This window comes from Gymnoscopelus braueri (assembly GCF_963280865.1).
Source record: "Gymnoscopelus braueri genome assembly, chromosome: 11".
NCBI classification, from domain to species: domain Eukaryota; kingdom Metazoa; phylum Chordata; class Actinopteri; order Myctophiformes; family Myctophidae; genus Gymnoscopelus; species Gymnoscopelus braueri.
The window spans coordinates 9337147-9351204 of record NC_137613.1 but is presented as its reverse complement, the minus strand read 5'-3'; the positions used below and the strand labels follow the sequence as shown (position 1 = coordinate 9351204).

Below are 14058 nucleotides of genomic sequence, written 5' to 3'. Positions count from 1 at the left end.
TTGAAGTGAGCTTCCATCAGCCAAGCTAACATTGGTCAAGTGACACGTGACAATATGTAATATAAATAGGTAAGACAGGATTAATCAGGAACAGTACTGGCGGAGACCTGTGCTCCGAGGAGCACATTTTCTAGTTATTACTATTATTATCCAGGCCAGGACTAATGGTAAAAGTAAAGAGTGGTTAAAATGTAGCCTATATATTTAGGGTATAAAATGTGCCTCTATATTGGGTAATGAGTATGCACAAAGTACTGATATAGTAAATAAAATAAATCATAACTTTTTGTCCGTGACAAAATGTTGTCGGCAAGATGACACATTTAAAAACCTTATTTTAAAGGCATGCATCAGCTTTGATAAAATGTGTATATATTTTTCCAAGTTGGTTTGAAAAGTCATTTGCACCGTTTTTACAATGAAAATTACAGAATGTGCCTTAAAATGATACAGTAGGGCGAGAGAGAGAATGCCTAAAATGAGTGACCCTGAATCCCTGACCCTGACCCTGTGACACCGAATCCTATCATTACACATCCCTCAAAAGCCAAAAGATCAACATAGAAGAGACTAGAGCCGACTCAACTGGTCCTGATATGTTCTGTAAGTCCATGTAAAACTGCAGAACAACTGGCCTCACTATCGACTTCAAAATAGAATGGAATAGTGCCCAACAGACTATTAGACCCTACAAATAATCGGGACATTGGCATGATTTCTTGACAAACCTAATAGTCCGGGAGTCAAAGGGTGATTTTTGGCTGAACGTGGTTTCGTCGGTTAAAGTTTTTTTCTCAACTGATTCTTGCTGCTGGGGGTCCCCTCTTAAGGATTCAAGAGGGTGCCCAGTGAAAAACCTTGGGCATTTTTTATTATTAACCCCTTAATGCCCAAAACAGTACAAATTCACCCAAAATAGACTTCTTGTCACAGTCTGACCTAGGAGTGGGTGTGGGTGTGTCTGGATCAGTGTGACCACCTGCATACACTCACCTCCAATCATGCCCACAGTATTTAAGGCCCAGCCTCTCTGCAGGCCTTTGCCAGATTGTCTTGTTTTCAAGCTGTCAAGCAGTGTACTAGAGCCTAGTTTTCAAGCCAAGTTTTTGCTGTTTTTCTGATCTCTGCTTTATCCCCTAGACCTCGTTTTTGCCCAGTCCCTGCCTGTACCTTCGCCCTCGTTGACTGCCCCCCCTGGATTCGACCCCCGCTTTCCACTGTTTATTCTTTGCCTGCCCCTTGCCTGCCTTGGAAGTTTTTTTGTGAATAAAGCCTGTTTTCAGTGCCTTCTGTGTCTGCATTCTGAGTCCTTCCATGTGCGCCTGACACTTCTATGGTATTTCATGCAAAATACTTGATCTAAATGCTTAAATTTGGTTTCTACAGTTTGTATCCATGTAAGTGGATGTGTACAGTGCATTAGATTTAATATTTATGATTTTTTTTATATTAACCCCTTCCTGCCCAGAACAACATAATCTTTAAACTGTGATATTGTACATGCACAGAAATCAAATCAAATCAAATGCATTAGATCTGCTTTCTACAATAGTGGAACTTGTTTCCTTTTGGATGAATGCACATTAACCCTTTCAGGCCTTCCATCTTGAGCATCCTGCACAAAAATATCTACAAAACATATTCCCCTGGGGGGGGAAAAGAAAAGAAAAAAACATTAAAAAAAAAAATATATTAATTATATATATATATATATATATATATATATGCCGTTTTTATTAATATATTATCGATTAATAACACATTAATAACATATTAATAGCACATTAATAGCACAAGATAAACACAATTCCTACATGTGTAACTTGTTCCTGCTTTTACCTAAAACTTTGGGTACCCGTGAGGCAGGCCCGTCCGTCCGTTCGGGAGGGCCTTGAGTTTATTGGTTCCGACCGGAGACGCCCCGTCCCGGGGCCAGAGCCCGAGGGGGGAAAGACCAGAGACGATGAACACCGTACGCCCGCCGGGCCCAGGATAACACGTCAAGTTTACAAGGCCCACAGGCCCGCCGCCCCCCACAGAGAGAGAGCGACGGGGCAGGACCTGAGTGACGATTGCGGGATTTTGCGATGGCCGCGAACTGCCATCACAACCATGCCTGGGCTTTGGCTAGGCGCACGGACGCCCGTGCGAGTTTGACAAGGCCTTTGGGCCCGAAGCCGGAGGGGAAGGCGGCTCACGCCACGGGCGATACTTAGCCCCCCGCGAGGAGGAGCCAGGCGCACCGCGCCACCGCCGACACCTGCCCGGCCCCGGACCGCGGCGCGGTGTTTTCTTGCCTCCAGACCCCCGCGCGAGGGTGCCGGACAGAACGGTAATGATCCTTCCGCAGGTTCACCTACGGAAACCTTGTTACGACTTTTACTTCCTCTAGATAGTCAAGTTCGGGCGTCTTCCGAGCGCTCCGCCGGGGCCGCGACCGACTCCGGCTGGGCCCGTCCGAGGACCTCACTAAGCCATCCGATCGGTAGTAGCGACGGGCGGTGTGTACAAAGGGCAGGGATCAACGCGAGCTGGTGACTCGCGCTTACTGGGAATTCCTCGTTCATGGGGAATAATTTAACGTGGCCCGTTACGCAGCTGTTTGGTCGGTCGCCGGAGTACGCGACGCAAGCAGGGTTTCAGAAACGGAGTCTCCGGAGCGCGACTTTGCGACCACACAGGCCGACCGCGGGGGCCCTCAGGCGGTCCGTGGCAAGGCAACTAGGGTAGACGGTGCATCTCGGTCTCGCTAGGCCGGGGTTGGCCGCGGAGGAGTGCGGAGGACAGGCCACCGAGGCCTCTCCGCACGTGTTCCCTCCGCGCCTGGTCGGGCCCGCAGGCTGCAAGCAGCGTCCGCCGAAGCACACGAGGTGCCGGCGGGGCCCTTGCAAGAGGCGGGCTACGAGTGCCTATCGGTCAGGAAAAAGTAGCGGGTTCCACGGCCCTTGCGGGCGGCGTGGTTCCCGTGGAACACAGTGCAAGACTAGAGTGGCCACCGTGGCCGACGGCGGGCCCTTCATTCGGGCAGACCTGCCGTCCGTGTCCCCAGCGTCCGCACGCTGGTCCATATATCCGGGCTGGGAAAAGTTGGCGAGACTCCCGGGAGAGAATTTCAAAGGAGGGGGCCATGGCAGAGCCCAGGTCCTCGTGGGCTCCACGAGAACTTCCAGGGTGCCAGGCCGCCCTACCGCGTCCGACCGGAGGCCTCTCTCGGGCCTGCCGTCGTCCCATCCTCGGCGTCCGCACGTCGGTTCCATATATCCGGGATGGGAAAAGTTGGCGAGACTCCCGGGAGAGAATTTCAAAGGAGGGGGCCAGGGCAGAGCCCAGATCCTTGTGGGCTCCACGAGGACCTCCAGGGCGCCCGTCCGCCCGGCCGTGCCCGACCGGAGGCCTCTCTCTTCCCATAAGCCCGCTGGGAAGAGGCCTCCGATTTCATGGTTCTCTCCCCACTCGCGGGGAGGGGGGAGAGGGACCCACGGCCACCACCACCGGGCGCCCCGCTCGGGCCACCCGGGCCGCCCCGAGACGGAGCCTCGCCCCGCGACGGCCAAGCTCCATAGGTACGTTCTGGAACAAGTCGGCGCCTCGCCCGGGAGACTTTTTCACAGGAGGGAGGCAGGGACGAGCCATACGCCTCCTGGGCCACGGGGAGGGGACAGGGAGGTACGACGCGGAGATCCAGGAGGAGGGGGCCCGCGCCGCCACCCGAGACGGAGCCTCGCGCTGGGTATCGCGACGGCCAAGCTCCATAGGTACGGTCTGGAGCGAGTCGGTGTCTTGCCCGGGAGACTTTTTCAAAGGAGGGAGGCAGGCACGAGCCAGACGCCTCCTGGGCTACGGGCAGGTGACAGGGAGGTACGACGCGGAGATCCAGGACAAGGTACCCCTCGCGGCGCCGACACTGCCCCAGGACCATGCCCCGGTTCCGGGCATGGTCCATAGCTACCCGCTGGCACCAGTGGCCACTTTCCCCCCACGCGAAATTTCACGCAGGGGAGAGGCCGTGAGCCCAGAGCTTCCTGGGAGCTCTGGACTCTGAAGAAATCCTGGCTTTTTTCCAAATCCTCCAGGATTTGGGGCCTCTCGCGGCGCCGACACTGCCCCAGGACCATGCCCCGGTTCCGGGCATGGTCCATAGCTACCCGCTGGCACCAGCGGCCACTTTCCCCCCACGCGAAATTTCACGCAGGGGAGAGGCCAGAGCCCCAGACCTCACGGGGCCTGCAAACACAGTGCGATTTTCACACTTTTTCCCAGGTTTTTCGGCCGCAGTTTGCCCGGGCAGCCACCCAGGGACCCGGGGGGGCACCGACGCGTGTGCACCCCCGGCCCGGATCCAACGAGCCCTTCGCTGGCGCCGGGCGACCCAGGGTCTGGGAGGTACCGCCCGTGTTGTGTGCTATTTCACAATATCACAGTTTAAAGATTAAGTTGTTCTGGGAATGAAGGGGTTAATATTTAAAAGTTTACTAATATTAAATCTAATGCACTGTACACATCCACTTACATGGATACACACTCTAGAAAGCAAATTTTAAGCAATTAGATCAAGTATTTTGCATGAAATACCATAGAAGTCTATTTTGGGTGAATTTTTAGTATTTTGGGCATTAATGGGTTAATAATAAAAAATGCCCAAGGGATTTCACCGGGCACCCTCTTGAATCCTTAAGAGGGGACCCCCAGCAGCAAGAATCAGTTGAGAAAAAAACTTTAACCGACGAAACCACGTTAAGCCCCATGACTCCCGGACTATAACCCAACCAAATTATCAATCAACAAAAGAAGCTGAATTATGAAACCCATTTGATGAAACAACAAAAAACCCATAGTAAACTTGAACGCTCTCTGAGGAAACTGCATGGATACAGAGAAAGGCCCGCAAACCTGGCTGGAGAGAGGACGGGGTGGGCTCTCACTGCACTCAAGGAGTGTGAGGAGACAAAGCCATACCCTACACATTTTAGCTATTAACATAATTTTTATACTCTTACAGTATTTATACTCTTTTTATACTCTTACTCTTAGCGCGGCACCGAGTGCCGCGCTAAGAGCTTGTAGATCTGCTATTTTTGAAAAATCTTGAACATTTTGTGCAAATCTTTTAATACACATATTTTTATCATTTTTTACTCAAATCTTTGCTTCTTGGGGGGTCCCTGGAACAACACATTTTGGTGGGGATCGGTGGCCAAAAACATATAATTTTGTGGGTCCTTGATAAGAAAAGGTTTGAGCACCACTGATACAGTAATCTGAGTTCCCAGACGTTTTTCGCCTCGCATACAAACGGGAGCGGCGAGGAACTTCTGGGCCAGAGCGCTGGTATTTGTGGGCGGGATGTAACTTACGCTCAGAATCTGAGCGGACACGCCTCTTACCGGTATGAGAGCTGTGCAACTCGTCTAAAAAGTCCGACGAGAGGCAAACAGCAGTACACAACAATGGCGGCCGCAATTTCTCAAGGGGAAATTGCTTCCCGTCGCTCCTATTAACATGCAACACCCACTGCATGTGGATCCCGCCCCCTTTTCTTCATTGGCTGTTGATTTGAATCAGAACTCAGTGGCCGCGCCCCTGTTGTTCAGGCTTTGAGCCGAAGCCTCCCAGACTACTGATACAGCAACAATAGTTTTTCAGAAAAGTGAAGACATTTTGTTGAGACATTTGACAGGTACAAATGTTTGATTTAAAAAATATATATTCAAAGATTTGTACAAATTTTCACGACAGCAGATCTACAAGCTCATAGCGCGGTGCCGCGCTATGAGCTTGTAGATCTGCTGTTTTTGAATAGCCAAAGAAATCTAAAATGACACTGAGATTGAATGGGATAAAGAGAGATACTAACGCTAGCATGCAGCAGCTGGCTTCATCAGGGGTCCTTCTCTCCTGACATCATTTCCTGTCACATGGTCTTCTTGCACAATATACAAAATGGCTCCTTGGTGGTCACTTACATAGATATGTCTATGGTTTACTTACACCACCTTGACAATTCAGTTAGTTGACTTCACTGTCATTATTCCCCAAATGAATTATTATATTCAGAGCTTTGGTGATCCATTTCTTTCAATGACTATTTAAATTGTTCTAATATTAGATCATGCCCAACTAGTTCATAGGGTCTTTTATTGAGAATGTCACCTTTTTTTTAAGCAAGTTGAATTATCTGGTTCCATTTTGAAATGAAACCAGACATTTTAGACTAGGTCCTCAAAAAGAATAAAGTATGCAAGTCCCTTTTAAATTCAAGTGAAGTGATAAATAAATGAGCGTCATGTCATGGACCTATATATTGCAAATAATGATGTGTGGTTGTCATAAGAATCCCAAGGCACACCTGGACTTGTCTCACAGAAAACCAGTGTGTATCACTGGTTTAATTGGCCTGATAAATCATCCATCAGGAGACCACAAGGGGAGGTAAATGTAAATTCCCATCGAAAGGAGGTGTCATTCACTGCCGCTGTTTTTGTAATTGATGACATGTATTTATTGTGTACATTTTGTATGCTATGTTGATGAATTGAATACATAGGACCACAATATCAGGACTTTTTTGTGTTATCCTGTGATGAAGATGAGGAGAACCACATCTATCTGATGAAGACGATGAGAACCACATCTATCTGATGAAGACGATGAGAACCACATCTATGAAGACGATGAGCTTCAGCACCTCAGCAAGTATTATATAACTCGTCTAGACTGGCAGCTGCTCCAATGTAAAACCACCTCCTCCATTCCCTTACAGACAGTTGAGGTTGTGAAACAGGTTGACATACTTTTTTTAACCACTTAAGCCTTTGTATACTTCGTCGTACGACAAACAGCCAAAGTATACAAGCTAGAGCTTGTTCAGCCTGTATTGACATCGTCCCAAACATAGGGACGCCCCGGGTTCTAAGTGGTTTTAATTTCCTCAGTGACATCACAGGGAAATAACCCACAATGAGTGACTACTATTGCAGCCCCGACACATGTATAGCAACATTGCATATCGTTGTTGTCGGGCAGAAACCAGATTCTAACTTTTTGTGTGTCGTTGTTAAATTAACAATGTTAACCCATTAAAGGGGAAATCCACCCATTTTCAATATTTAACTATGTCATTAATATAGCATAAAGGAGTTGTGTGGAAATAAGAAAAAATTAAAAAAAAAATTAACATTGCAAAAAAATGTAACATTGCAAAAAAATTAACATTGCAAATTACACCATGATGAGTCATCACAGTGTAATTTGCAATGTTAATTTTTTTGCAATGTTACATTTTTTTGCAATGTTATTTTTTTTTTTAATTTTTTCTTATTTCCACACAACTCCTTTATGCTATATTAATGACATAGTTAAATATTGAAAATGGGTGGATTTCCCCTTTAAGAGCCAGAAAGCATCTGTGCCATTTTTAGATTTCTTTGGCTATTCAAAAAAATAGCAGATATACAAGCTCATAGTGCGGCAACGAATGCCTGGCTACGAGCTTGTAGATCTGCTTCTCTTTTTTTTTATCGTGAAAATGTGTTCAAATCTTTGAATATATATATATATATTTGTTTTCAAAGCGTACATTTTTTACTCAAATTGAACCACTGATATAGAAACATAAGTTCTTTCAAAAAACTGTTAGGATTTAGAAGACATTTGTAGAATTAAGTTAAAATGTTCGCTTTAAAGAACATTTTAAATCATGATTTTTCAAAAATAGCAGATATACAAGCTCATAGCGGGCACTCGGTGCCACACTATGAGCTTGTATATCTGCTATTTTTTGAATAGCCAAAGAAATCTTGTAGATCTGCTACTTTTGATACTTTTGAATTTGAATCCTGAAAAGTAACAGTTTTGGACATAAAAATATAACAGCAAATCATAATTATAAACAAAAAACACAAACACAGACTGTGTATAAATCCTTTTCACACATTTAATTTCAATAAAACAGAATATAATATATATTTTAATATCGATATAAAACTATATTGGTGAATATATAAATAATGCATTCAGTTACAGCAGCTCTGATAAATACTATTTAGCTTTGGTAACGACGGTGACACGTGGATGATGGTGTGCGTGTGCGCTGAGTGTGTCTGTGTGCGTGCGCACGTGCATGTGTTACTGTGTGTGAGTGTGGGTGTGTGTGTGCGTGTGTGTGTGTGTGTGTGTGTGTGTGTGTGTGTGTGTGTGTGTGTGTGTGTGCGGTCGACACGGATATTATGATATATATCAGGGCAAAATCAGAGGTGTGTGTGTGTGTGTGTGTGTGTGTGTGTGTGTGTGTGTGTGTGTGTGTGTGTGTGTGTGTGTGTGTGTGTGTGTGTGTGTGTGTGTGTGTGTGTGTGTGTGTGTACCAGTGGTGGAAAGTAACTGAGTACATTTATTCAAGTACCGTACTTAAGTACAATTTTGAGGTACTTTTACTTTACTGGAGTATTTCCAATTGTCAATACTTTTACTTCTACTCCACTACATCCCAGTAGCAAAGATTGTACTTTTACTCCACTACAATTATTTGACAACTTTAGTTACTAGTTACTTTGAAGATTTTGATTATTATTACAAAACACACATTAACCACTTCAACCCTATATACATTTCGGCCATTTGAAAATAGCAGATCTACAAGCTCACAATGCGTCGCATCGCGACGCATTGTGAGCTTGTAGATCTGCTATTTTCAAAAGATTTTTATACATTTGAAAACTTGTGAAATGGGACATTCTGCATAATGAGTACCTTCACTTTTGGTACTTTAAGTACATTTTGATGCCAATACTTTTGTACTTTTACTCGAGTACATTTTGAATTCCGGACTTTCACGTGTAATGTAAAATATTGCAATATTGATACTTTTACTTAAGTAAAAAATGTGAGTATTTTTTCCACCACTGGTGTGTACAAAAACAACATTGCATCAATCAATCAGTACTAGAGTTGTTCCGATATCCGATACCAGTATCGGAAAAGCAGCTGATATACTGCCTAAAATGCAGGCATCGGTATATCGGCGACTATGCCAGTCTATGCTGCCATTCTGATTCATCACATGATGATAATATCATCATGTGATAAATCAGAATGGCATATTATTGTAATATTTTGAATGTTTCAGTTGCACTGCTGTTCTTTTTATACTCTTACTGTACTATTTCCATGGTTATTTTTACTAACTTTAACTGCACTTTAACAATTATAATTGGAATTGTTATGTATTCCTAGATCCGTGGTTCTCAAACGTGAAACTTTAAAGGGATAGTTCACCCCAAAATCAATCGATTACCCACCCCATGGAACCTTGAATTCATGGAGATTTTTTTGTTTTTGTCGCATTCCTAAGCCAATAATTAGATGACCGGCAGAGTCGACTCAAAGACCATTGAGTCTCCTACTGGAGACTCCGCTGGTCGTCAAATTATTGGCTCAGGAAAGTGACAAAAACAAAAGAAATCTCCATGAATTCAAGGCTCCATGGGGTGTGTAATTGATAGAAAATACGTAATTTTTTGGGTGAACTATCCCTTTAATTTCAAGGTCCACCATAACTCTGAGAGTTACAGACCCTGTAAGGGTCCATTTGGAACCCCCTCAAGGAACCCTGAGAGTCCCCGGATTCCCAGTTTGAGAACCATTGTCCTAAATGTAATTTTGTTTTGCCACACTGGTATCGGATCGGTACTCGGTATCGACCGAGACCTAAGTTATGGATATCGGAATCGGTATATCGAGAAGGTATCGGTACATCTCTAGTCAGTATACTGGGTGCAGGTGGGTCAGTACAGGGTGCAGGTGGGTCAGTATACTGGGTGCAGGTGGGTCAGTACTGGGCGGGGTCAGTTCTGGGCGGGGTCAGTACTGGGCGGTCCAGGGCTGCTGGGTGCTGAGGCTGCTACAGTGGTGGGACGGAGGAGGGCCCACCTGGGTCACGCAGCAGTACCCCGCCTCTCCACTAGGCATTAAACTGGTCTGGATGGACAGAGAGAGAGACAACAAAGAGTAATGAGACACAATTACAATTAAAGGTTTCATGACATCAATTTAATATTTTTTTATATATATATATATTATTTTTTAACCATAACCACTTTAACCGTTCTTTTATACTTTGGATGTTAAAAAAAAGCAGATATACAAGCTCATAGCGCGGCACCGAGTGCCGCGCTATGAGCTTGTAGATCTGCTATTTTTGAAAAATCAAGATTTTTTTTGCAAATCTTTGAATATATGTATTTTTAAAGCACACATTTGTAACTCAAATATTTGCTTCATTGTCCCTGGAACAAAACATTTTGAGATGGGGGTCCGCGGCCAAACACATATAATTTTGGGGGTCCTTGACAAGAAAACGTTTGAGAACCACTGATTATAGCAACATACGTTTTTTTCAAAAAACTGTTAGGATTTAGAAGATATTTGTAGAATCCCACCAGAAGCAAAGATTTGAGTTACAGATGTTCACTTAAAAATATATATAGATTTGCACACATTTTCAAGATATTTTTTTCAAAAATAGCAGATCTACAAGCTCAGTACCGTGCTATGAGCTTGTATATCTGCTATTTTTGAATAGCCCAAAGAAATCTTAAAATCTTTTTTAGGTTTACTGACCTCAACTACACCCAAAAAAACGGAACTTTGAACATTCAGTGGATTTTCTGTGGTCTGGGGGTTTTCTGAATAATTAGGCTGAGAAAAGTGCTGTAATTGGCCCGTGGACTTGTCACAGATGTCACAGTCCATGGGGGGGGCCGGGGGCTGTCTCAGAACATTTACACATACGTACAATTTGTCCTCTGCATCTAACCATCCTAACTATTAGGAGCAGTGCGTGCTATTAATACAGAGACTGGGGAGCTGTTAGGGGTTAGAGAGGGGGGGGGGGGGCGGGGGGCCTTCCCATTCCCAGGTGGCCTCTGTACCCACTCAGCCACGGTTTGACATGATGCCCAAAATAGCGACGCTAGGGTTAAGTATCAACTTATTTTACGACAAAACAAAAGCGCATGTTATAAAACTCCAGGGATGACATGAGACAGCTACGAGAGACAGTGTTGATTATGACAGCATATTTTTATTTAGTTTAGTCATTTAGTCTTTTGAATCAAATTCCATTTAGTTTTAGTCATATTTTAGTCACCTGAAATGTTTTACTGTTAGTCTAGTTTTAGTTGACTAAAGCCGATCTACAAGCCCCACAACGTTGTGCGCTTGTAGATCTGCTATTTTCAGAGCGCAACACCCGAGCGCAAACAAGCATAAAATGACTTGTCTTTTAGTTCTACTGGATCTCTTCTCCACTATAGTCCCTCACTAACATTTTAGTCTAGTTTTTATTTGTTTAAGAAATTGTCAATATATTTAGTCAGTTTTAGTCATCATCATAGCTTAGTTTTTATTTTGTTTTTATTTTGTTTTTGTCAGTGAAAAAGTGTAGTCGACGAAACATTTTTCGTCATACTTTTGGGTCGACGAAATCAACACTGCTACGATATAATATTGTACGTGACATAAAGGGCTGATCACTAACCAGCAAAACAGTGTAAAAGAGTTGGGGTCACTGTCAGAGCCCTGAGGCATGCCATGCCAGGCATGTCTTCTGGTGTCAAATAACAGCCGTGTCAGTCAGAGAGGTGTTTACCAAACCTTTTGAAGTGATTACGTGACAAGACAGTGGCGGGTAAGCCAGAGCTCAGCAGCCTTGTGTTTTAGACTGATTCACCCTAGGATTGGAAGGTCAGGGTTCAATCCCCGGGTTAGCCATACCAAAGACTATAAAAATGGTGCCCACAGTGGCTCTATGCTTGGCACTAAGCCTCAAGGGTTAGACCGGAGGGGTAAGTCCCTACTGACACACTATAGCTTCATGTCCAGGGTGTGTACTTATGTACTTCAAGCTGCCTCACGCTACAGTGGTGTAAAGTAACTAAGTACATGTACTCAAGTACTGTACTTAAGTACTGTACTTAAGTACAATTTTGAGATACTTTTACTTTAATGGAGTATTTCCAATTTTCTATACGTTTACTTCTACTCCACTACATCTCAGAGACAAATATTGTACTTTTTACCCAACTATAATTATTTGAAAACTTCAGTTACTAGTTCCTTTGGGAGATTTTGATTATTGTCACAAAACATACATTAGCCACTTCAGCACTATATACATTTCGGCCATTTGAAAATAGCCAATCTACAAGCTCACAATGCGTCGCGATGCGATGCTTGTAGCTATTTTCAAAAGATTTGTATACATTTTATACATTTGAAAACTTGAAATGGGACATTCTGCATAACGAGTACTTTTACTTTTGGTACTTTAAGTACATTTTGATGCCAATAGTTTTACTCGAGTACATTTTGAATTCCAGACTTTTACTTTACTTTATACTAACAGAGTATTTCGCCGTTGCAGTATTGATACTTTTACTCAAAGTAAAACATGTGAGTACTTCTTCCATCACTGCTGCTCACGCTACAGAAACAGGAGATAGGGGGTGGGGTGGGGGCAGTGGTGGAAAAAGTACTCAAATTCTTTACTTAAGTAAAAGTACCAATACTGCAATATAGAAATACTCTGTTACAAGTAAAAGTCCAGAATTCAAAATGTATTTGAGTAAAAGTACAAAAGTATTGCCATCAAAATGTACTTAAAGTACCAAAAGTAAAAGTACTAAAATATTTGAAAATAGCCGATCTACAAGCTCACAACGCGTCGCGGTGCGACGCGTTGTGAGCTTGTAGATCTGCTATTTTCAAATAGCCTAGGTATAAAATAGGGCTAAAGTGGTTAATGTATGTTTCATTATATCACAATTTATATCTGAAAAGTAACTACTGTAGTAACTAAAGTTTTCAAATAAATGTAGTGGAGTAAAAGTACAATATTTGCCTCTGAGATGTAGTGGAGTAGAAGTAAAAGTATTGGAAATTGGAAATACTCAAGTAAAGTACAAATATCTCAAAATGTTACTTAAGTACAGTACTTAAGTAAATGTACTTAGTTACTTTCCACCACTGGGTGGGGGGGGGGGGGGTGGCGTTGTTTCCCAAGGGCTACTTAACTTATTTATTTATGGCGGAGGATTTGGTTGTAAACAGAAACGTTCTCAGGCATGGCAGCACTTTGGCCTCTGGCCCAATGTTGACAGAGGGCTCGAAAAAATGCAGATGAGGCCATTTGTAAATTCTGTCTCGTAGACAGAGTGACGCAAAAAGGTGGCAACAAGTCAAAGTGTACACGACCGTCTCAGACCCTTAGCATCCTGCCAGGGGGGGGGGGGGGTCGTTTATTAAACAACACAGACAGAATGGGAGCTGATAAGAATTGTGCGGTGGAAAGTAATGTCCGTATTCCATATACTTTAACCACCCCAGTCACAGGAATATTTTCGTGTCATGTACATCCCAAAGAAAACATTGTTAACACGTTATCGTCTTTATAAACAACGCGTTCCGCGTGGCAAAAAAAAAAAAAACTGCCGAGATTTTGTCTTTTACAGGGTTGCCAGGTTTTGTTTTCAATTCTAGTTTTTGTTATTTTTGTTCATTTTAGTTAACTGTAATAACCCTGGTATGGACATACCTGGACGGTACCACACTGATGGGGTGCCATGGCTGGGTAGCTCCCCAGCACAGCCTGGCCTTGGCTCTGGGACCCCTGGACCCCCAGGACCCCGTGAGCATAACCTGACACACACACACAAACGCACACACACGGCACATAACAACACATTGAGCCATGAATTGCGGACAAAGATCCATCTTCACCGGTTTATGCGGAGTCGCGGGGGCAACAGTTTCAGCAGAGTGCTCCAGGCTTCCCTTTCCAGAGTTTCCTGAGGGAACCCGAGGCGTTCCAAGGCCAGCGTGGAGATGTAAATCCCCCCCATCTGGTCCTCGGTCTGCCAGGGGGTCTCCTCCTCCCAGTGGGACGTGCAGCGAGGACCTCCCTAGGGAGGGAGACGCTCGGGAGGCATCGGTACAATAGATGCCCCGAATCACCTCAGCCGGCTCCTTTCCAAGTGAAGGAGCGGCGGCTCTACTTAGAGTTCC

The 14058-nt window shown here is 44.3% G+C and overlaps 1 protein-coding gene across 5 annotated transcripts in view; it reads right to left on the bottom strand.

Moving 5' to 3' along the window:
* Positions 1–8873: 8873 nt before the first annotated feature.
* The window catches only part of arpp21 (cAMP-regulated phosphoprotein, 21), a 29309-nt gene continuing 24124 nt past the window's right edge, over positions 8874–14058 (bottom strand). For 4 of the 5 annotated variants that reach the window (XM_080441491.1, XM_080441494.1, XM_080441495.1 and 1 more), the window contains exons 19-20: positions 13589–13692; positions 8874–9972 (exon numbers count right to left, since the gene is read on the bottom strand). In XM_080441491.1, the coding sequence (XP_080297617.1) occupies positions 9856–9972; positions 13589–13692 (221 nt within the window). In that variant the 3' untranslated portion in view covers positions 8874–9855. The remainder of the gene's footprint in view (positions 9973–13588; positions 13693–14058) is intronic. The other variant, XM_080441493.1, reaches the window with a different exon arrangement.